The sequence below is a fragment of the Brassica napus genome, chromosome C6 (assembly GCF_020379485.1).
Source record: "Brassica napus cultivar Da-Ae chromosome C6, Da-Ae, whole genome shotgun sequence".
Taxonomy (NCBI): Eukaryota; Viridiplantae; Streptophyta; class Magnoliopsida; order Brassicales; family Brassicaceae; genus Brassica; species Brassica napus.
Genome location: NC_063449.1, coordinates 46577719 through 46598895, shown reverse-complemented (window position 1 = coordinate 46598895; position 21177 = coordinate 46577719). Strand labels below are relative to the sequence as shown.

Below are 21177 nucleotides of genomic sequence, written 5' to 3'. Positions count from 1 at the left end.
AAGGAAATATTAAATAGTACCAACCACCATGGACTAAATAACAAAGATGAAGTCAAGAGGCCTTTCCTTATAAGAAGGGATAAGGAGAGCGAACTAGTCAAAGTATATCTCCTATTATAACCTTTTATCTCCAAGAGCTTTGATTATACTCACTACTAGTAGTTGGATCAAAGCTACAAAGACATTTGCTCCTATCGAATTACAACGTGTACAACTATGGCTGGTGGAGTTCTTGCCGACGAAGGTGCCTTAAAGAGAGCTCATCTCTATGAGCATCGTATCACTGCTTACTTCATATTTGCTTGCATCGTTGGATCCTTAGGAGGGTCTCTCTTCGGCTATGATCTCGGAGTCTCTGGTAATTATCTATGCTTTCTCCATCTAGCTATTTCTTGTATAAATTCCACTTGCTTAAGAACCAAATCTACTTTCTTGTAACTCAAAAGAACGTCAGCAACATACGGTTTTCTGTGTTAATTTCTCTATTTCTTACCCTTAGCTTTCTTGATCTGCTTTTGTCCGAAAAACTCAGTCCTCTTTCCGACAAAGTTCAGCAACTCGCTGATATTTTTATGAATAGAACCGTGTAATTAGCTTTTCATATGAATTCCAAAAATATTATACCGGTTAAATGGAAAATAATTTATTTTCTTCCACACATTCTTGTGGGGTAGATGGAAAAAATTGTGAATGACATTGAAAACCATTAATGATATAAAAAAGTATGGAATGAAATGAATATATGGAATGGGATAAATTAAATAAAAAGTATGGAATTAAATGTATATATTGAATGGGATAAATCAAATTAAAAGTATGGAATTAAATGAATGTATGGAATGGGATAAATCGTTGCTCAAAAAAAAAAAAGGAATGGGATAAATCAAATATAATTGAAAAAAAATTACATTCATTTATCCCTCAAAATACCATTATCCCATTATTTTTCATCCGATTAATTTTAATTCATTTGATTCCGTACATTACTAAAAAAGATTACCAGTTACAGCCTCGTTCATTGTATATTGCCTCGGCTCAAAATATGTAGTTTCTTCTGATCCAAGTATCTTATGCAAGCTTCATTCTCGGTTTTGTTTCTTATTCATCGTTAACCGCAGGTGGTGTTACATCAATGGACGATTTCTTGATAGAGTTCTTCCCAGGAATCTATAAAAGAAAGCAAAACCATATGCACGAAACAGATTACTGCAAATACGACAACCAAATCCTCACACTCTTCACCTCTTCCCTCTACTTCGCCGGTTTGATCTCAACTTTTGGAGCCTCTTATGTTACAAGAATCTATGGCAGAAGAGGAAGCATCCTCGTTGGCTCCGTCAGCTTCTTCCTCGGAGGAGTTGCCAATGCTGCCGCCAAGAACATCCTCATGTTGATCCTTGGTCGAATCTTCCTTGGAATAGGCATTGGATTCGGAAACCAGGCAAATCTCTAAATTCTAAACAACTAAACCGGTTCATGCACTTTTACCTTTAACAAAAGTTGAATCTGAAATTTAGGGGTTAATTAAAAAATTTAAGTTAATCTTCATAATTTTTTTTTACAATTTAGGAGCGACCTACTTATAAAATATAAAAATTAAGACGAATATTTCATCCGGCAATTAGAATCGACCATACTTTTAACATTCTATTTAATTTATGTGTTTGCGTTTATAGGCGGTTCCATTATACCTCTCGGAGATGGCTCCAGCAAAGATCCGAGGAACCGTGAACCAGCTTTTCCAGCTAACAACTTGCATAGGCATCTTAGTGGCTAATCTGATAAACTACAAAACAGACCAAATCCATCCTTGGGGATGGAGGCTCTCTCTTGGCCTCGCCGTGGTACCAGCTACACTCATGTTCATCGGAGGACTCTTCTTACCGGAGACACCAAACAGTCTCGTCGAACAAGGGAAGCTCGAGGAAGCTAAAGCAGTACTGATCAAAGTACGTGGCACAAACAACATCGAAGCTGAGTTTCAAGATCTTGTTGAAGCTAGTGAAGCTGCGAGAGCCGTGAAGAATCCGTTTAGGAACCTTTTTGCTCGGAGGAACAGACCGCAGCTAGTGATTGGAGCTATTGGTCTTCCTGCGTTTCAGCAGCTAACGGGAATGAACTCTATTTTGTTCTATGCTCCGGTTATGTTCCAGAGTTTAGGGTTTGGTGGTTCTGCGTCGCTTATCTCGTCCACAATGACAAACGCTGCGTTAGTTATTGCCGCGATCATGTCTATGTACTCGGCTGATAAATTTGGAAGAAGGTTCCTTCTTCTTGAAGCTAGCTTCGAGATGTTTTGTTATATGGTGAGTGCTTCTATCTTGTGATGCAAGTAACTTCCATAAAAACCCTAAACCCCATAATGCTTATATTTTTTTTGCTATGAGCTAGGGCTTCTAACTTGTGATGAGTTAGGAATCCTACCTTGATATACAAGTAACTTCCCAAAAAGCACTAAAACCCTAAAATGCTCTTTTTGTAGGTCGTAGTAGGAGTAACACTAGCCTTGAAGTTTGGGGAAGGCAAAGAGCTACCGAAGTCGCTAGGTCTGGTCCTTGTGATCCTTATTTGTCTGTTTGTGTTGGCGTACGGTCGGTCATGGGGACCAATGGGATGGTTAGTTCCGAGTGAGATATTCCCACTAGAGACACGATCAGCTGGTCAGAGTGTTGTCGTGTGTGTAAACCTTTTCTTCACGGCGCTTATCGCGCAGTGTTTCCTCGTGTCGCTATGTCATCTCAAGTACGGAATATTCCTTTTGTTCGCCGGACTTGTGTTCGGGATGGGAAGTTTCGTTTACTTTCTGTTGCCGGAGACGAAGCAGGTTCCTATTGAAGAGGTTTATCTTCTGTGGAGACAGCATTGGCTTTGGAAGAGATATGTGGAAGATCATGATGAAAAGACCGATCAGTAGACGATTAACATAAAGTTTAGGAGTTCAAAACTTCAAAACGTGTTTTTTTTTCTTGAATAACTTATCTAAAGTGTTTTAAGCGAAAAAAGAAGATATATATTTTATAAATATTTAAGAAAAGAAGAACATTTGTAAGATCACTTTTTCTTGATTGCGTGATAATGTGAAATTTTCATGTCATTATGTCATAAAACCTATGTGTTTATCAGTCTATATAATCTTCAAGATTTTTTAAGTTGTATGATCTGTTAGTTTAGGTTATACATATTTAGTTTTCAAGCACAATCATATTTATTAATAATATACAATATTACTAGCTTAAGACCCGCGCAATTGCGCAAGTTGAATGTTATATATAAAAATATTTTTTTATATATTATTATTTATTTGTATTCATTTACGTATTATGTATGTTATTAAATTAGATTAAGCAATAAATCAAAACAATATATCTTGTTTATTTACAATATTTTTTTGGAAAATAAATCAAAACAATCATTTTATTTATTTTATATGGTATATAACTAAATTTTTTTTTTGATGAAATGCAAAATTTATTGATCACTGTAAAAGAATATATAGTATATAACTAAATTTTAATGACATGAACATAGATATATAGTATATTATAATTAAATATTTGTTATTGATAATTCATATTCATATGATAAACATAAAGTTTATAATGTGTGATTTTTTAATGCAAATTTTAAAATTAAAATATTAAGGTTAAAATATTTTTTTCAATACAAATTTAGAAATTATCATATTTAAGTATTTTTCTATGTTACATAGTTTAATTTTAAACTATATTTAATAAATAATATGAATGTCTAGTAAATGAGTCTTCATATTCATACGATTTATGATCATTTGTATCTTGTTATTATCAAAAAAGTTAAAAAATTGATCACAAAATTTTAATGTGAGACATTTAACGTTTTTAGTAATTTATAGTCGTTTTAAAAAATTAAAATATAACATATAAAAAATTTTAATTTTTTTTATTATATGGTTAATGTGATTGTTTAATATATTTTAATAATGTAATATTAAATAAAAAAGAGCTAAGATACAGAAATTGTTATCAAATATATATTATTCATAATCATTAATTGTCATATATACGTTAATCATATTAGACAATTTCGTAGCTTTTATTCTAAAAAGTGCGAGAATATTTTTTTGTACACTATTTATCAATTTAATAGTTAGTTTAATAAAAAGTATAATATAAGTTAAGATGAACCAACTTAGTTTTTTTTAAATTCTAAATTTCATCTTCACGATGGTATGCAGCTACAAAACATTGTTGTTAGTTTGACTCAATTAATATATAAAGGATTATAATCAGTGCAAACATCTACGGCATAAAAATTCGTTAGTACAATGGTTTTGGAAAGACAATTGTTTATATCTTAGTACCTTCGTTTGTGCCAAAAAATAATAATAGTACCATTCCATTCGTTATGGTTATGAGTTTTTGGCGGAGACGGACATGTTATATTCCAAGAAGTTATGTGAGAATGATATGTGCCAACAGAATATGAATAGATCGATGTAACATTGATGATTTGATGTTGATACACTTGTAAAGTCTTCATGATTTGACCAGTGAGTTTCAGTTTGCGGTCCGGTATCAATTATTCACATGCTAATTTTGCATTTTATGTTTATAAAAAACACATCCACACCTAAAGTTAACAACTCTTCAACTAACACAATAAAATAGCTTTCGGGATACATTTGACAAAACGAGATTCTATTAAATCATTTATTTGTGAGGTCGATGAAAAATAAATGAAGCTCGCAGATAAATAATTTACTCAACTATTCAGTAGGTGAAAGTACTAAATATAATCAATTAGTGTGCAAACACGAATGTAGACCATATTTAGGGGGATGTATTCAACCGAGAGTTTCAGGTGATTTGTATTTAAATGACAAATTCATTGTTATTGAAACATGAATTTTAAAAACTCATTTAAAATCCACTGTTATTGAATTTGACATTTCTTAAAGTACTCTGAAATCCACTGTTATTGAAAATATTTTAAGTTGTGGAGTTTTAAAGTTTTCAGGTGATTTTAGGGTGTTTGGGTAGGATTTCTTAGTTAAAAAAATTAAAACTCAAATCCCATAATTTTAGGTGATATTCTAGAGTAGTTTAACAAAAATCACTTAAATCTTTGCAACTTATTGAAATCATTTAAAACCCCATTAAAAATCAAATCACATCAAATGTTAAATTAAATACACCCCCCTTAGTGTAGACGTTTGGCCTGGTAGTGGTTTACTGGTTAGGTGCGTGCCGATTTATAATTATGACCATGACAAGCGAAAAAGGACGGGGAGTATGTACTGAATTGTTGAGATTGTGTGGTCAAATTTGTGAAAGTTGGAAAATTTAGGGGTTCAATTGGGCCCCATTTATTTAAAGCCCACAGTTAACTAACCTCTTATGCTTGTAGGCCCAAACTGGTCCCAGCCCATTGATTGTTCATCTACCAACTAATTGTTGAATAAGTTCAAACAGAACAGACGTGATTTTCTTTTATTCCCTAGTTATTCATATATGATGGATGACACCATGCAAACAAAAATTACCACCATAGACGCTATAATCCTGATTATTATCTGATATTTATAATATAAATATCGTCATTGATTTGTCTTGAGTCACCAATGTAACTTTTATAGTAAAATTTCCCTGAATCAATATTTAAACTAATTTCATAATATATTGCTACTAGTTTTTTATTTATTTATTTACACGTGGTGCCATAAGCCTGAGCTCAGCCATCGTAAATATCCGCGGGACTCCCGACCACGACGCCTTTTATGGATTAGGTTATGTTGCTATTATCTAGCTAGATCAATCTAGGTCAATGTTTTCCGGTAAACCAAAATCTATTAATTGTGATTAATAAGATGTATAGTATTGTACATCATTGATAAGCTGATATAATTAAATGCTGACCACGACGCTTTTTATGGATTAGGTTATGTTGCTATTATCTCCTTCCGTTTCATATTGTAAGTAGTTTTAGGGAAATGTTTTTGTTTCAAAATTTAAGTAGTTTTCATAGTTCTAAATAACTTTTACATTTATTGAATACAGTGTGACCAATCAATTTAAATAGACTTATTTTTTATTGGTTAAATTATATCTAACCTATTTATTATAAAATACTTTTTAAAAACATAATAATTTTCTTAACCTTCGTGTTTTTAGCCAAAACTACTTATATTTTTGACGATAATATCTATGTAGGTGTTAACGAATTTGACTAATAACATGTCACATATGAAACAACATATAATGTGTCAAGTGCCGTGCGAAGAGATATAGGGGCCTGAGGCGAAATTATATTTTTTTTGTTTATATAATTTTATGCGTATTATATTTAAAATGAAATAATTCAAAATAACTTATTTTTCCACATGGAATAAAAATTAGAAAATAAAAAATGATAAAATTAGAATGTAAAATTTTTGATTAATTTATTTTGGTTCTTTAATAATTTTCACCAAATTATCATAGTATATAAAATGTGTATAAAATGTGATGTAAATTATTAAATTGGTAACATAAAAATGAAGGTTAAAATTTTGTGTTAAAATGATGATACTTTTAAGAATATTAAATCTCTAAAACTTAGTTACTTTTAAATGTTTTTACATTTACTTATATTCAGAAAAATGATACAAAATATATAAAACCGGATAATAATAGATAAAACCTTAAAAGTCAACAAAAGTTGCTTCAATTTTTATTTCTGTGATTTTCTAAGCAAATCATCTTAATTTGCATGGGTTAGAATTTAGAAGTTGATGATTTTAAAAAATAATTAAAGTTTCTAGGATTTTAACTAAAATAGATTCTAACAAAAAAAGTTTCAAACAAAAAGTGAATCTGAAATCTGGTAAAAATCTAACTAATATCTACTAGGTACAAAAAATTAGAGATTAGGGCTCCAAAAATTTTACAGGGCCCTAGGCGAATGCCTTTTTTACTTCAAGGTAAGCACGGTTCTGAATGTGTCTATACTATAAATTGATACCAGAAGTGTGTCTATAGTGTATTGAAAAAAACATTCGTCTTAGGCTCCCGAATAATATTATTTTCTTTAGGATCCCAAAATTTTAAAATAATTTCTAGTCTAGTTGCTAAACTTATTTCTAAAAAAAAAAAACAGTTTCCACGAGAATCGGTTAATTCATTTTCTGATTCCATATATTTTTTCTTATATGATATAATATAACATATTTACGTAATAAACTTATTCTTAGAAGAGTTAAATTTGTATTTTTGGCAAAGATGATATATTGTATTAGAAAATTATTTTCATTATAGTTGTATATAAATTTATTTTTAAAATTTGCCATTGGCTCCTAAAACTCTTTGCACGCTGATTGAGACATTAATGAGCTGAACTATAATTCCATGCAACTTATGCAAACAAAAAAATGGAAAATGAAACAGATCAATAGAGCAAGAGGAAAACGGGCAGGTCGATTAATAGCATGGAGTAACATACTATATGATAGTGATAGCGATAGTGATACACACACACGACACACCTGTATGTATTTTTTCGTCTAAAAATATCACAACAATTTAGTGCGAGGAATGGATGCTGATAGATTTTCAGAATGAGAAAAAAATGATAATGAATTCATTACGTAATTGATGGTAGCATGGAAACCCTAGTGTAACGCACGTGGCACGCCATGTTATTAATATCTAATTTCAAGGCAACTTATATCTATTTTCAACTATGTACTAAACACATAAGAAAACTACATCTTTATCTTCAAGAAACCATTTTGTGTATAGTATACTTTCTCAAAAAAATTGTATAGTTTTTATTTGACGAATTAAAAAAATTATATAGTTATATACTGGGTTAAATTAACTAGCTATAAACTTTTACAACAGCCGAAAATACTAATTTATCATGTTTATAATTGTCCGAGCAGATTCTAAAGGGGTGGTATTGAATTCAGGAATTTGAAAAAATTCACAACTAATAACTTTTGCAGTATTTTAAATGATTTTATGAGATTTTAATGCAATTGTCTAATTCTTATGTTTACCTTTTGCCATAGAATTTAAATGAATGTAAATAAATTTGATGGAATTCAAATTGTAATACTAACGCTATGAATGGTAACGGAAAAATACACAACTAGTAGTTAACTCTTGAAATTTTTTTTACCAAAATAAGACACTTGCGGAAATTTTACTTTTTGTAGATAGATTTTTTTTACTAAAGGAATCTTTTTGGGTGAATTAGCCCTGAGTATTCGGGTTGAGTGGAACTGATGACATTTTATCTTATATCAAAGAGCTGAAACTTGTTTTTTTCTCGGATATTCGGGTATCGTTGGTTCCGGTTCCGATTCGGTTATTCAGATATAGAAATATAGAAACCATTCGGGTGTTTGAGGCGGTCCGATTTTGGTTTCGGGTAATTCGGTTTGGTTATAGTTCAGTTTTTCGGTTCCGGTTTTGGAAGAGGAGAGACGTGGAATTGGGCTGGTGTAGGTGATATGTCTTCTAAAGACATAGTGGGTTACCATGGGGTCAAGTTGGTTCTAAAAATAACAAATCCCTTCGTAAAATCAAGGAATTGATCATTTGCATTTTACATTACATTTTCCATTAAATTCCTTTCAAATAACATTTCTATTAAATTTACCAAATATTGAATAACACTAAAATTTAAATAAATTAGTAAAATACACAATTGAATAACACAAGAATTCGAAAGATTTGATAAAATACACAATTGAATAACACAAGAATTTGCTGGAAACCATAATTCTTTCGAATTCTATCAAATTTCTTAATTCAATACCCCCACCTAAGTACAGTTGGGGACTTATTGGTTTGCATAAATTTAGAAATTAATATAATATAAATGTATATTCATTCGATTTTATTTTGTTGGTATAATATTAATTAAATTATATTTTCACTTAGTCAGTCAGCCTTCCTTTCGCATTTGTTCATCATCATCAATTCAATATATGTAGCGTAAGGATTAAATAAAACTTTCAACAGAATCCATGTAAGTTAGTTTTTGAATATCAGTGTTCATACTGCAATATAGAAGCGAACACTACCTAGAAATACTACTTCTGAATATTAAAATATACTACTTTACACCGGCCTTTTTATTAACGTGGCCATTATAAAATATAAACATACACAGAGAGATAGACGCATAAATAGCTGTCTAGAAAATACAATATGACATAGTAACATATTGTATTTACCATTCGTAAGAAAACGACATGTTTGTAACATTAATATCACAATTATAATGGCTACGATCTAGCAATAGCATTGATGTCAAAATACATAACAATGATACTCTCGTCAGGTACTCAAACGTCACGATCAAAACGACTACCTAAAAAAGAAGTTGAAGTAAACAAACAGTGAAGTGTATTTAAATGATGATGATATGTGTGGTAAATAAGCATCTTTTTTTTTGTGCACATCTTTTTTTAAGCATTAAATATCGAATTCTATAAAAGAATGCTAAATAATAAAAGTAGGGAGACTTTAAAATAAAGGCATGTGAGAAGGGTGTTGACAGTTGTCAGAAATGCCATGCTGAGATGGGGCAAAGAGCTTTCACTCCTTGTGGGTCTCTTTAATTATCTCTTTTCCTCTTCCCTTCCTTCTAATTTTGTTTCTAACCTAACAGTAAATCATACTCTATGATCTGTCTATTTGCATTTTTATCAAGTCTAAACCTAAAAACCCGAGTTTCTAGACTAGGAAATTCATATAACTATACCATATAATAGATTATCTACCTATTTGTTCTTCAACAAAGTAGGTCATAGAAAGGTGCAAGCAACAAAGCATCAATGACGATGAAAGCGTTAGTTCTCGATAGAATACCAGGTCGGGTTTAGTTGGGGCACTTGATTTCCACCGAAAAACATTAATTTCTATGATATACCATAGTACTGTATCATTTTTTTTCCTTTTCACAACAAGACAAAATATAAGTATGTATATTATCTAGTTCTATCTCTCCATTTTGATATTAGCATACAGTGTTTCAAATATAAGCATTTATTTAAATCGGAAAATAATCTACCTAATATAGTATGTATATCGCGTAAAATTGCTAAATCCCTATAGTAATATATTTCACAGTTTACAAGTATATTGTGTTTTTGTTTTATCAACATCCTGCTGGTCTTATTTTTATTCTAACAAATCTCCATTTTCTATAGCAAAATGGAATTTTAGTCCATATTCAAACAATCAAGTTCATCCATGGACCATGCATAGGTTATCACGAAAAGATAAATAAACATTTACTAGCCCTAGTGTAAAAATACCAACATTAAATAAAAGAAAATTAAATGGGTCATTTTCAAGTATATATATTGACGTAAATGTGAACATACCTGTCATCACAAGTATGCGATCCACTGTCCTTTCCTAACTTCAACATTTTCACTTCAATACTTTCTCAACTCTCTCTTTCTCTCAAGCCTTTATATAAACCCTACCTAATACGTACGTACTCTCCTCACACCCACTGAGTCATCAAAACCTACGTGTCAATGACCGAGTCATCCATTTCCTCCGTCAAACAACCTTCTCCGGTGGAAGAGGAGACTCATCCCCACCGAGAAGATGAAGAGAGCCATCGAACAAATAACAAGAAACGGTCTAGACCCGATCCGGGTTATAGAGGAGTACGGATGCGAACGTGGGGCAAATGGGTCTCCGAGATCCGTGAGCCGCGCAAGAAGAGCCGAATCTGGCTCGGCACCTTCTCCACGGCGGAGATGGCGGCGCGTGCACACGATGCAGCTGCTTTAACCATCAAAGGAGCCTCCGCTGTCCTAAACTTCCCGGAGCTCGCCACTTTCCTTCCCCGTCCAGCTTCCTCCTCTCCACGCGACGTTCAAGCTGCAGCCGCCGTAGCCGCCGCCATGGACTTCTCCTCCTCCTCCTCTGCCGTCGTGATCTCTGATCCCACCACCGTTGTCCCCGAGTTGCAGTTATCTTCTTCAAGTAGCTACTCGTCGTTTACATCGTCTTTAACGTTGTCACCGTCGAGCGAAGAAGCAGCATCATCAACGGCGGAAGAACTGAGCGAGATAGTCGAGTTACCGAGTCTAGACAATGAGCCGTGGAGCGAGTTCGTGTACGTTGACCCGGCGTATCCACCTAGTTCGCCTTGGTATTTTAATAACTGTTATAGCTTTTATTACCACAGCGACGAAACTGGCACTTCGATGGGTGAACCTTTTGACTCTTCCAGCTTTTGTCTTTTTCCTTAGTTTAATTTCACTTGTTTGTTTTCCATTGTAGACCATTTTCTTTGAGGTTTATTTAATTATTGGTTTCACAACAGTGTTTAATATACTCGATTAAACCTGATTTGATCAAATAGTATGTTTCATAGTGCTTTTTGTACTGTGATCGGATCTTCTAGAACAGAAGCTAAAACAAGTCACGCAATATCTAACAGGCCAATATGATTGTAGGATAACTATTTTCTGCTTTTTTTTGTGTAGGTTTAGCAACATCATAAATGCTTGTAGGGTGAATATTTCGAGCATTGAACTATTTATATGAAGGTATATTATAGGCTGGTGTATACCTTTTTAGTTTGAATGTTTAATCTGTATAATTAATTAAATCATGTGTTCTCAGATAGATTGTTAGCTGGCATATATGGAATCTTTCCAACTTGGTACTTAATTATTGGTTTATTATCATCCTCTGAACCTAATTCACAAAATTTCCCTTGTTAGATCGAGCTAACTACTTAAAATGAATTATTAATGTGTAATAAAAATTACAAAGCAAAGCTTACACATTTGCATTTAAAACTCTACGTTGATAAAACATGCGTCTTGTGCATGATGAATTAATTTATTTTTATATATTATCGATAATTTTTATTATATATTTGATCATTTTTTTTATACATATATAATGCTTTTTTTGTTGTTATTATATGGACCGGATCAATTTTTATTAAAAATTATAGAACTAAACTATAATTAATATATCATGGGTTGATCGGATTGGACATTAAACAAATTATGACACAAATTTTTTTTTTTCACCAAACACATTCTTGAAAAAAGTAAACATTACTGTTTCCACAATTGAATTATTTTGACATTTATCTTCCATATGGTTTTGAAAGGTTTGAGATCAACCATCAAATTGATATATGTCATTTAAATGTTTTTAGTCGTATTCTTAATGAAAACTTATATTTTGTAATTTAAAGTTGTTTTAAAAAATTCAAAATATAACATATAAGAAAAAATATAACATATACGGTTTCCTCATTTTTGTAATTTAAAGTCGCTTTAAAAAAATTAAAATATAACATATAAAATTTCCTCATTTTTATAATTTAAAGTCATTTTAAAAAGATCAAATTATAACATATAAAAAAAATCTATTTTTTTATTATATGGTTAATGTGATTGTTTAATTTTTTTCAATAATATAAAATTAAAAAAAAAATGAAGAAGAATGAAAAAATTGTTATCAAATATTTATTATTCATAATTATTAATTGACATATATAAGTTAATCATAATAGGTAATTTCATACCTTTTATTTATGGAAATAATATACGCTTCTTATATGTTGGGTTAATATAATGTTTCCTAGTAATTGAATTTGGACAAACATTTTTCCAATTGATCGTAAGCTGCCACGTAAGTTAAATTGTCATCCTAATTAAGTGACATCTAAGCAAAATTTTTTTTTAATTAGTACAAACTTAATGTTACAATTTTTTAAATGATCTTCAATTAGTATATAGGGGTTTATACTCTGCTGCTATAATGGACTAAAATATCAAAAATTGATATACAAGAGAAGTAAGAACTTATTGTTCTTACTAATTGTTCTGCCAAAACCAAATTGCAGGTAAATTAAGCATACTTATGATTTAATCTTTATTTGACTTTATGACATTAGTTAATGACTTGACCCTTGAATTAACACGTGCATGCACTAACTCATATGCAAATCCGACGACGTTGATTTAACAAGAACTCTTTATTTGTTTCTATTTTTCTTAGACGAAATTTTATTTTATGTTTAAACAATTCAATTTTTTTTCGTACGCAAATTAACAAGTATTGCTTGAGTCTCTCCTCGACGAAAACATCAATCAACACCCGCCACATGAGGTGATTAAGCTAACCATTTAAAACTATTATCGTACATTAACTTAAACTAAAATCAATTGTTCTTTCAAAAAAAAAAACTAAAATTAATTGTTACGTTAATTAATAATGCATTTAACTATTCCGTAGGAAAAGGCCATTGCCATCGGGATCCGCGGTCAACGGAGGTTCCACACACGAGCACAGTGTTTATTTTTATTTTTGCTCAAATATAGATGATTCGTTTTGATAGTTTAATGGGGACCCATTTTATATACTAGTAGTATACATTTTATAATAATGCAGGATTTTTTGTCAGATGTATGTAAATTAAAATTATTATGCTTAATGATCGGAAATAGAACTTCCAAAAAAAGTGTTGCGAATCCTACAGGAGAAGGGTCATGCCTTTGGTTTTCAAGAACCAAATCGTCCCCTAAACTATCAAAGTTAATCGTTTTCCGAGAACATCTTGTGAACTCGAACTCATGCAGAACTTGTTAATTAAATTTATAATTTGTCGCATGGGAGAGATCTGCAAGGAGAGCCAGCTCCTAGACCATCAGACAAGATCTGGAAATGGTTATTCTCTCTATATATAGAGTCATTATTAAAATTTTGATAAAAATTATATATCTTAAGAAAACACATTAAAATTGTCAAACTTGATTGGAACTTAATAGATTATACTATCCAAAAAACAAGAGTTGAAAATTTATTTAAAAATCTTTTTCAAAAATGTTAATAGTTGATTTCGACTAAATAATTTTAAAATTAGTATGTCGAGTTGAAGACTTTCATAGTAATAAATTTGAAGTCTAACGTGTTGATATAAAAATTCCATCTATTTCTGGAGGTGGTAAGTCGTGGCCAGGGCATGTCTATTCTCCTAGTTTATAAAGATCGGTGGCTGATGCTAATTTGTTAGTATATCATTGATTTTTAGAGGTTATAACTTATAAGTCGTCTGTAGTATCGGGGCTGAGGCTAATATGTATATAATTGATTTCTAGAGGTTATAACTTATAAGTCGCCGGTAGGGTTGCAACATCATTTTCCTATAGATCGCTGTCTGGACATTTTCCTATAAGTCGTCTGTAGGGTTGCATGATCGAATTATGATGGGTATCTTTTGTTCTTGAGTAGAACATTTATTTTCTTTATGAAATGGATTTATCCAAAACCGATTATGAGATTTATGGATTTGAAACAATTACTTAACATATACTCCCTACGTTTCAGATTACTTGTCGTTTTAGAGTTCGACACACAGATTAAGAAAACATTTAATTTTGTATATTTACTAGAGAAAAACATCATTACCAATACATCTAACCACATTTCAACCAATTAAAAAATAAATTAAAATATAAAATCAATAAATTTTGCATTGAAATTATAAAACGACATTTATTTTGAAACAAAAATTTTACTCTACAACGATAAGTAATCTGAAACGGAGGAAGTAGTATATTTTAATTTTTTTTGGAAACAATGATATATACACATTAACCATTGATATTTTATAGACCATAAATGAAATTAAGTGTGCAATCCACTTTTTCCGAGTATTGTTTTCATTGATCATTACCAGATATTATATGGTTTTTAAACATGAACAGAACATGCAATCCTAGCTAGAAGATTATCCAATCTGTTTGTAAGGTACTGGCTTTCCTAGCTAGAAGATTCACACATTTATTACCTGATTAGAGAGAAGCGAGAACTAGTAGAAATAGGAAGGGTTCGGTTCATGAGCCATAGAGATATTCAAAAGCCCAAAACTGGTAGTAATATTAAACTTTTATCAGCGTATCCACAACAAGGCCCAGTAATTAAGGCGTCAACTTGCTAAGCACTTGGGCTCAGCCCACGAATCTACCAAGCAACGCTATTAATAGTTTCGTAAACCGACTTAAACCGGAAAAAGGATCGCTAAATAACCGACTCACAACTCTCCGCTATAAAACAATGTTTTCATCTTAACCAAACCCTAAAGGCTTCATCGAGCCTAATCATCCTTCTTCCTCAGAGACGAAGCTTCACCTCCGTTCGTCGTTCTACGCCGCGTCTATTCCCTCTCAAATCCGCTCATCCCGTCGATTAATTTCCTACGAGGTTAGCTTCTTCCATCATCTTCTCCTCTCGCTTTCGTTTCCTGCTGTTTTTAAAGCTTTCTATCGATCTCATAGCTCACCAATCGTTAACTCGTTCTTTAGTATAGAATCCCGCTCAGATTCGTTAGGATTTAATCGGAACCAGTTGAGATCTAATTGTAGTTCATCGTTAGAACCCCTAATTTATAGAGATCTAATTCGATTTCATCGTCAGAAACCCTAATTTCGATGGATCTGTGTAATCACCACCGTTGATTCTGGTAAGTTCTGATTAGTATCGTTCCTGTTTCTTGTTTTGCAGGTTTTGAGCATTCGTCGAGCTACTTACTTACCATGGCGTCTCTTAAGGACCGTCTACCTCCGGCCAAATCAACAGCCACCACGTTCTACGACCACTCAAACGATCCATGGTTCAAGAACCGTTTCACCGAGTCCGAGTCCGAGAAAACCGCCGCCGTGGTTTTCAAAGCAGTGCCTGTTTACCTGAAGCGTCAAGGCTTCCGTCCCAGGAACCCTGAGGATTTTGGAGACGGTGGCGCCTTCCCTGAGATACACGTTGCTCAGTATCCCCTCGGGATGGGGAAGAATAAGTCTAACAAGCCTGGGGCCAAGACTCTTCCTGTTACTGTGGATGCTGAGGGGAATGTGGTGTTTGATGCTATTGTGAGGCAGAACGAGAACTCGAAGAAGATTGTTTACTCTCAGCATAAGGATATTATCCCCAAGGTGCTGAAGAACGAGGGGGGAGAGGATGGTGTTGTGGATGAGGAGGAGGAGTTGCAGAAGCAGATTCAGGAGACTACGGAAGAGACTAAAGCTGCTATGGAGAAGATTGTGAATGTGAGGCTGAGTGCTGCGCAGCCTACTAATGTCCCGAGGCAGTCAGGAGACTCGAACTTTATTAAGTATAAGCCGTCTCAGCAGTCTTCGGCTTTTAATTCGGGTGCTAAAGAGAGGATTATTAGGATGGTGGAGATGCCTGTGGATCCTCTTGATCCGCCGAAGTTTAAGCACAAGAGAGTCCCCAAGGCTTCTGGCTCTCCTCCTGTTCCTGTCATGCATTCGCCGCCCAGGCCTGTTACAGTCAAGGACCAGCAAGACTGGAAGATCCCTCCTTGTATCTCAAACTGGAAGAATCCGAAGGGTTACACTATCCCACTTGATAAACGTCTCGCTGCTGATGGGAGAGGTTTGCAAGACGTTCAGATCAATGATAACTTTGCCAAGCTATCTGAGGCTCTCTATGTGGCTGAGCAGAAAGCTAGGGAGGCTGTTTCGATGCGGTCAAAGGTGCAAAAGGAGATGATGATGAAGGAGAAGGAGAGAAAAGAGCAGGAGTTGAGGGCTCTTGCTCAGAAAGCTCGTGCTGAGAGAACTGGTGCTCCTGCGAGCATGCCTGTCTCTGTAGACAGGGCTAGGAGTGAGAGTGTTGACCCGAGAGGTGATTATGACTATGACCTCGACCGTGAGAGGGAAAGGGAAAGAGAGAGGGAAGGTCCAAAGGAGAGTAGAGAGGAGAGGGATCGGATGCGGAGGGAGGAGATCCGAAGAGAGCGTCGCCATGAAAGAGAAAGGGAGAGAAGGTTGGAAGCTAAAGATGCTGCCATGGGGAAGAAGAGCAAGATCACGAGAGACAGAGACCGTGATATCAGTGAGAAAGTGGCTCTTGGAATGGCCTCTACAGGAGGCAAAGGCGGCGAAGTTATGTACGATCAACGTCTCTTCAACCAAGAGAAGGGAATGGATTCAGGTTTCGCAACAGACGACCAGTACAACGTATACGACAAAGGCTTGTTCACAGCACAACCCACTCTCTCAACGCTCTACAAGCCTAAGAAGGATACGGATGAAGAAATGTACGGAAACGCAGACGAGCAGCTCGATAAGCTCAAGAACACCGAGAGGTTCAAACCAGACAGAGCTTTCACCGGTGCTTCCGAGAGGTCGGGCAAGAGAGAACGACCTGTGGAGTTTGAGAAGGAAGAACAAGATCCTTTCGGTCTGGACCGTTTCGTGTCTGATGTGAACAAAGGCAAGAAGAAGCCTTTGGACAAAATCGGATCTGGTGGAACTATGAGAGCAAGCGGCGGTGGCGGCAGCTCTTCACGCGATGACTATGGTGGTTCTGGTCGAACCAAGATCAATTTCGAACGTGGTGATCGTTAAAAAGTCTCAGCACAAATTGATCTTTCGATTCCAACACATGGTTCAGTTCTTATTTGGATATTCTGCTTTTGATTCAGTGTTTATGTTTTAGTAGTAAGAAGGCTCCTGAACTTGTCAAATACAGTCTTTCAAAGCTTCCTATATTTGGATCTTTAAGAAGAGTTTGAGCCTTTTCTATAACATCTTTAATGTAATAAAACTTTGTACTTTTATGTTTGGTTTTTATATAATGTTTGTTTGCATTTCTGATCAGGAGAAAAACCAAAGACACAGATGGTCTTCTTCTCCAGTCTTGTCTGCAGGCCTAATGGTACCACCACTAAGGCAACACATTACTTCACCGTCTTTCACCTTCGGAATCATTATACTACTCCGGCCATAGATGAACCTTTTGTCCCTATCTCATCTCTCTCCCCTCAAGACCGTAACAAGTTCTTAGCTAAGCTCCTATCAAACAGCAACAGCCTCGCTGGCGTCCGCCGCATCCATGGCGACATCTTCCGATCTCGCATCCTCGATCAAGACCCGATCCCTTTCCTACGCAACAACATCATGCGAGCCTACCTCCGCCACGACTCCCCTCTCGACGCAATCCAACTCTACATCGACATGGTGAGATCAGACGTTAAACCGGACCGGTACACTCTCCCGATCGTAACCAAATCCGCCGTCCAGATCCACGATCTCCCGTTGGGAAAGCAGTTTCACTCCGTCGCGGCGAAGCTAGGGTTCGCGCGCGACGAGTTCTGCGAGAGCGGGTTCATCACTTTATACTGTAAAGCGGGGAAAGTTAGGGACGCACGCAAGATGTTCGACGAAAATCCCAAGAGAAAGTTAGGGTCTTGGAACGCGATTATCGGAGGGCTGAACCAAGCGGCGCGCGCCAAGGAGGCTGTGGAGATGTTTATCGAGATGAAAAGGAACGGGTTTGAGCCTGACGATTTCAATATGGTGAGTGTGACTTCGGCTTGCGGTGGCTTGGGTGACTTGGGGTTGGCTTTTCAGCTGCATAGATGCGTTCTTGAGGCTAAGCCTGAAGAGAAGTCTGATGTTATGATGATGAATTCGCTTGTTGATATGTATGGGAAGTGCGGGCGTATGGATTTAGCGAGTCAAGTGTTTGATGAAATGCCTGAGAGAAACGTAGTCTCGTGGACGTCTATGATCATGAGCTACGCAGCTCACGGGAGGACGGTGGAGGCGTTGGAAGGGTTTGGGAATATGAGAGAGGCTGGCGTGAGACCAAACAGTATCACGTTCCTTGGTGTTCTGAGTGCGTGCGTCCATGGAGGTCATGTGGAAGAAGGGAAAGGCTATTTCGAAACGATGAAGTCGGAGTTCGGTTTAGAACCGGGTTTGTCTCACTACGGATGCGTAGTTGATCTGCTGAGCCGGGACGGGCGGCTCGAGGAGGCTAAGATGGTGGTGGAAGGGATGCCGATGAAGGCTAGCGTGGTGGTTTGGGGGTGTTTGATGGGTGGGTGTGAGAAGTTTGGGGATGTTGAGATGGCTGAGTGGGTGGCTAAACACATGGTTGAGCTTGAGCCGTGGAACGATGGAGTGTATGTGGTTTTGGCTAATGTGTATGCATCGAGAGAGATGTGGAAAGATGTTGAGAGGGTTAGGAAGTTGATGAAGGAGAATAAGCTTGTCAAGGTTCCTGCTTATAGCTCCACGACGACGCTCTAATAATTAATCACATGCTTAACTAATAAGTGTCTCTCTTTTTCAAACCTTCTCTCTTTTTCAAACCTGACCTACTTTTGTTTTTGTCATTAGGCTTTACATCTTTGACTCCACTTACACTTAGTGGGATAGTTTGCAAGTACCACAACATCATTATCATCATCGTAATTAACCAAATCGTGGCTTACTAAACATCCAATTTTCATTAGACAATTGTTGTGTCAATTCGCAAAAAGAAATAAAAAAAATACACATTTGTCTAAAGCTTTTGTACCACTTATATCAATACATCTCCCTGTAAAAAAACAAAATGAAAATTCAACAAACTATTGTGGTTAAAGCACACGCAGCCTGTTTCAGATTCTCTCAGGGTGATCAAGCTTGAGAGAAAGAGATTCTATAAAATATCTTCATTAGTGTTAGACGAGAAAGAAGAGTTAGCTTAAATAAAATTGTAAATCAAGTCAATTACTAAACCATACTAAACCATCTAAATCAACTGTCAGGCGTAGGCTGTGCAGCTACTTTTACGATTTATATTTGAAAATATTTCTTTTTATTAGTTGATTTAGAAAGACGCAAAAGAAAGAGAGAAGGAAGAGGAGGAGAAAAAGGCGCCGAAGGCAGTTGGGAAATGTTGGGAGCCGCCACGAGCAGGATGGATAAAGTGCAACATTAGAGTGCATTTTGATAAGAAGGTATCAAAAAGTGGAGGAACTTGGATGGTGAGAAATGAAAAGGGAAAAATTCTCATGCATAGTGGACGAGTGTTCATTAATGTCAAGTCTCTGGATGAAGCAAAATACAAAGCTCAGTTGTGGTCTTTTGAGAGCTTAAGCTTTCATCATCTCAACAGAGTCATTATTGCATTGGATGATGATACGCTCACAAAGGTGATCCTCAGACCCAAAGTGTGGCCTAATTTAAAAGGTAATACGTTGAGCTGGAGAACATATTGAGAAAAGTGGAATGGTGGAGAGTAGTAAAAGAAGAAAGATCAACAAACAGAAAGGTTTTCCTCATAGTTCAAAGTGCGGAGAAAGGTGGTTATCTGCAATCCTATGTTGCGGCTGGTGGCCTCTTGTAGCTACGAGAATTGTTTGAGAATGAGGAAGCTTCGTCTTCTACTTAATTGATCATTGTCATGTGATCGATGATTAGTTTTTTGAATCTTATGTTATGTCTATGTACCAACTATTTTATAGTGGAGAACCAACTATTTTATAGTGGAGAAGGGTAGCTTTGATTGGGTAGTTGGTGTGATAAGTTTTTTGGATGGGAGTTCCTCTCTGTGGCTGATCTTCTATATCTGAATGTTGCTCTTGATGTTCTTATCGATTATTAATCTAACAGATGACAAAAAAAAAAAAAAAAACTCAAATGATATAGTGTGTAAACTTTTTATATATATCTCATATGAAAATATTAAAAATTCCCGGGGACTATATATCATCCAAATCAAAACTGTTGGCTTATATACCAGCTACCGTCACTCGGAATTTCAAAACTATATGTAAAATAATCTTAATATATTCAGTTTTGACTAAACCCATATTTTATATATCCAATCCTTTTGGTACTATTAGATAATTCAATCTTCATGACAACATTTTATCATTTTGATTAGTATGTACACACACACACACACATGCATGTGTCGTCGTCGTGTAAGCCAAATCTATAAAAAGTTATAATATGGATTAGCTATCATAGGTTTGAATGGGCAACATAAGACAATCTTGCTTCCAAATATGTTACAACAAGGTTGATCAATAGTAAACCTACATTAATCAAATTATGATATTGTATATGTCTACTTTGATAATTGAATAGACTCGCGAGGCAGATCGCTTAATCAGCAGATCGGTCCGAATCAAACATATTTTTTTTTACTCAAATAATATGGATACCTTTTAGTTTTGATCAACAGTTCCTAAGTTAATATATTTTTCTATTTTCATAACTACTTTATACACATCATAATACTTTAAAATATTAATGAAACTTATAATTGTTTTCTATAAACAATCTTTTTCGTTGAATTAACCTAAGCTTTTCATACCAAAAAAACTAAGCTATTTGATTTCTCAATGAAAATCAAGACTTAA

General features: G+C 34.8%; 4 protein-coding genes across 4 annotated transcripts; all 4 read left to right on the top strand.

The window, feature by feature from the left end:
• On the top strand, nucleotides 1-3097 carry LOC106392165 (sugar transport protein 14-like). The gene is made up of 4 exons (XM_048761519.1): nucleotides 1-358; nucleotides 1119-1441; nucleotides 1677-2306; nucleotides 2483-3097. The coding sequence occupies exons 1-4, from the start codon at nucleotides 217-219 to the stop codon at nucleotides 2912-2914; spliced, it is 1527 nt and encodes a 508-aa protein (XP_048617476.1). The 5' UTR covers nucleotides 1-216; the 3' UTR covers nucleotides 2915-3097.
• A 7262-nt stretch (nucleotides 3098-10359) lies between these two features.
• Nucleotides 10360-11349, top strand: LOC106395309 (ethylene-responsive transcription factor ERF037). Its single transcript, XM_013835810.3, has one exon. The coding sequence runs from the start codon at nucleotides 10514-10516 to the stop codon at nucleotides 11237-11239; it is 726 nt and encodes a 241-aa protein (XP_013691264.2). The 5' UTR covers nucleotides 10360-10513; the 3' UTR covers nucleotides 11240-11349.
• Nucleotides 11350-15057: 3708 nt separating this feature from the next.
• On the top strand, nucleotides 15058-17627 carry LOC106392163 (SNW/SKI-interacting protein). Its single transcript, XM_013832949.3, has 2 exons — nucleotides 15058-15218; nucleotides 15519-17627. The coding sequence occupies exon 2, from the start codon at nucleotides 15551-15553 to the stop codon at nucleotides 17381-17383; it is 1833 nt and encodes a 610-aa protein (XP_013688403.2). The 5' UTR covers nucleotides 15058-15218; nucleotides 15519-15550; the 3' UTR covers nucleotides 17384-17627.
• On the top strand, nucleotides 17562-19182 carry LOC106392164 (pentatricopeptide repeat-containing protein At1g77170, mitochondrial-like). Its single transcript, XM_048761518.1, has one exon. The coding sequence runs from the start codon at nucleotides 17657-17659 to the stop codon at nucleotides 19070-19072; it is 1416 nt and encodes a 471-aa protein (XP_048617475.1). The 5' UTR covers nucleotides 17562-17656; the 3' UTR covers nucleotides 19073-19182.
• The last annotated feature ends 1995 nt before the right edge of the window (nucleotides 19183-21177 follow it).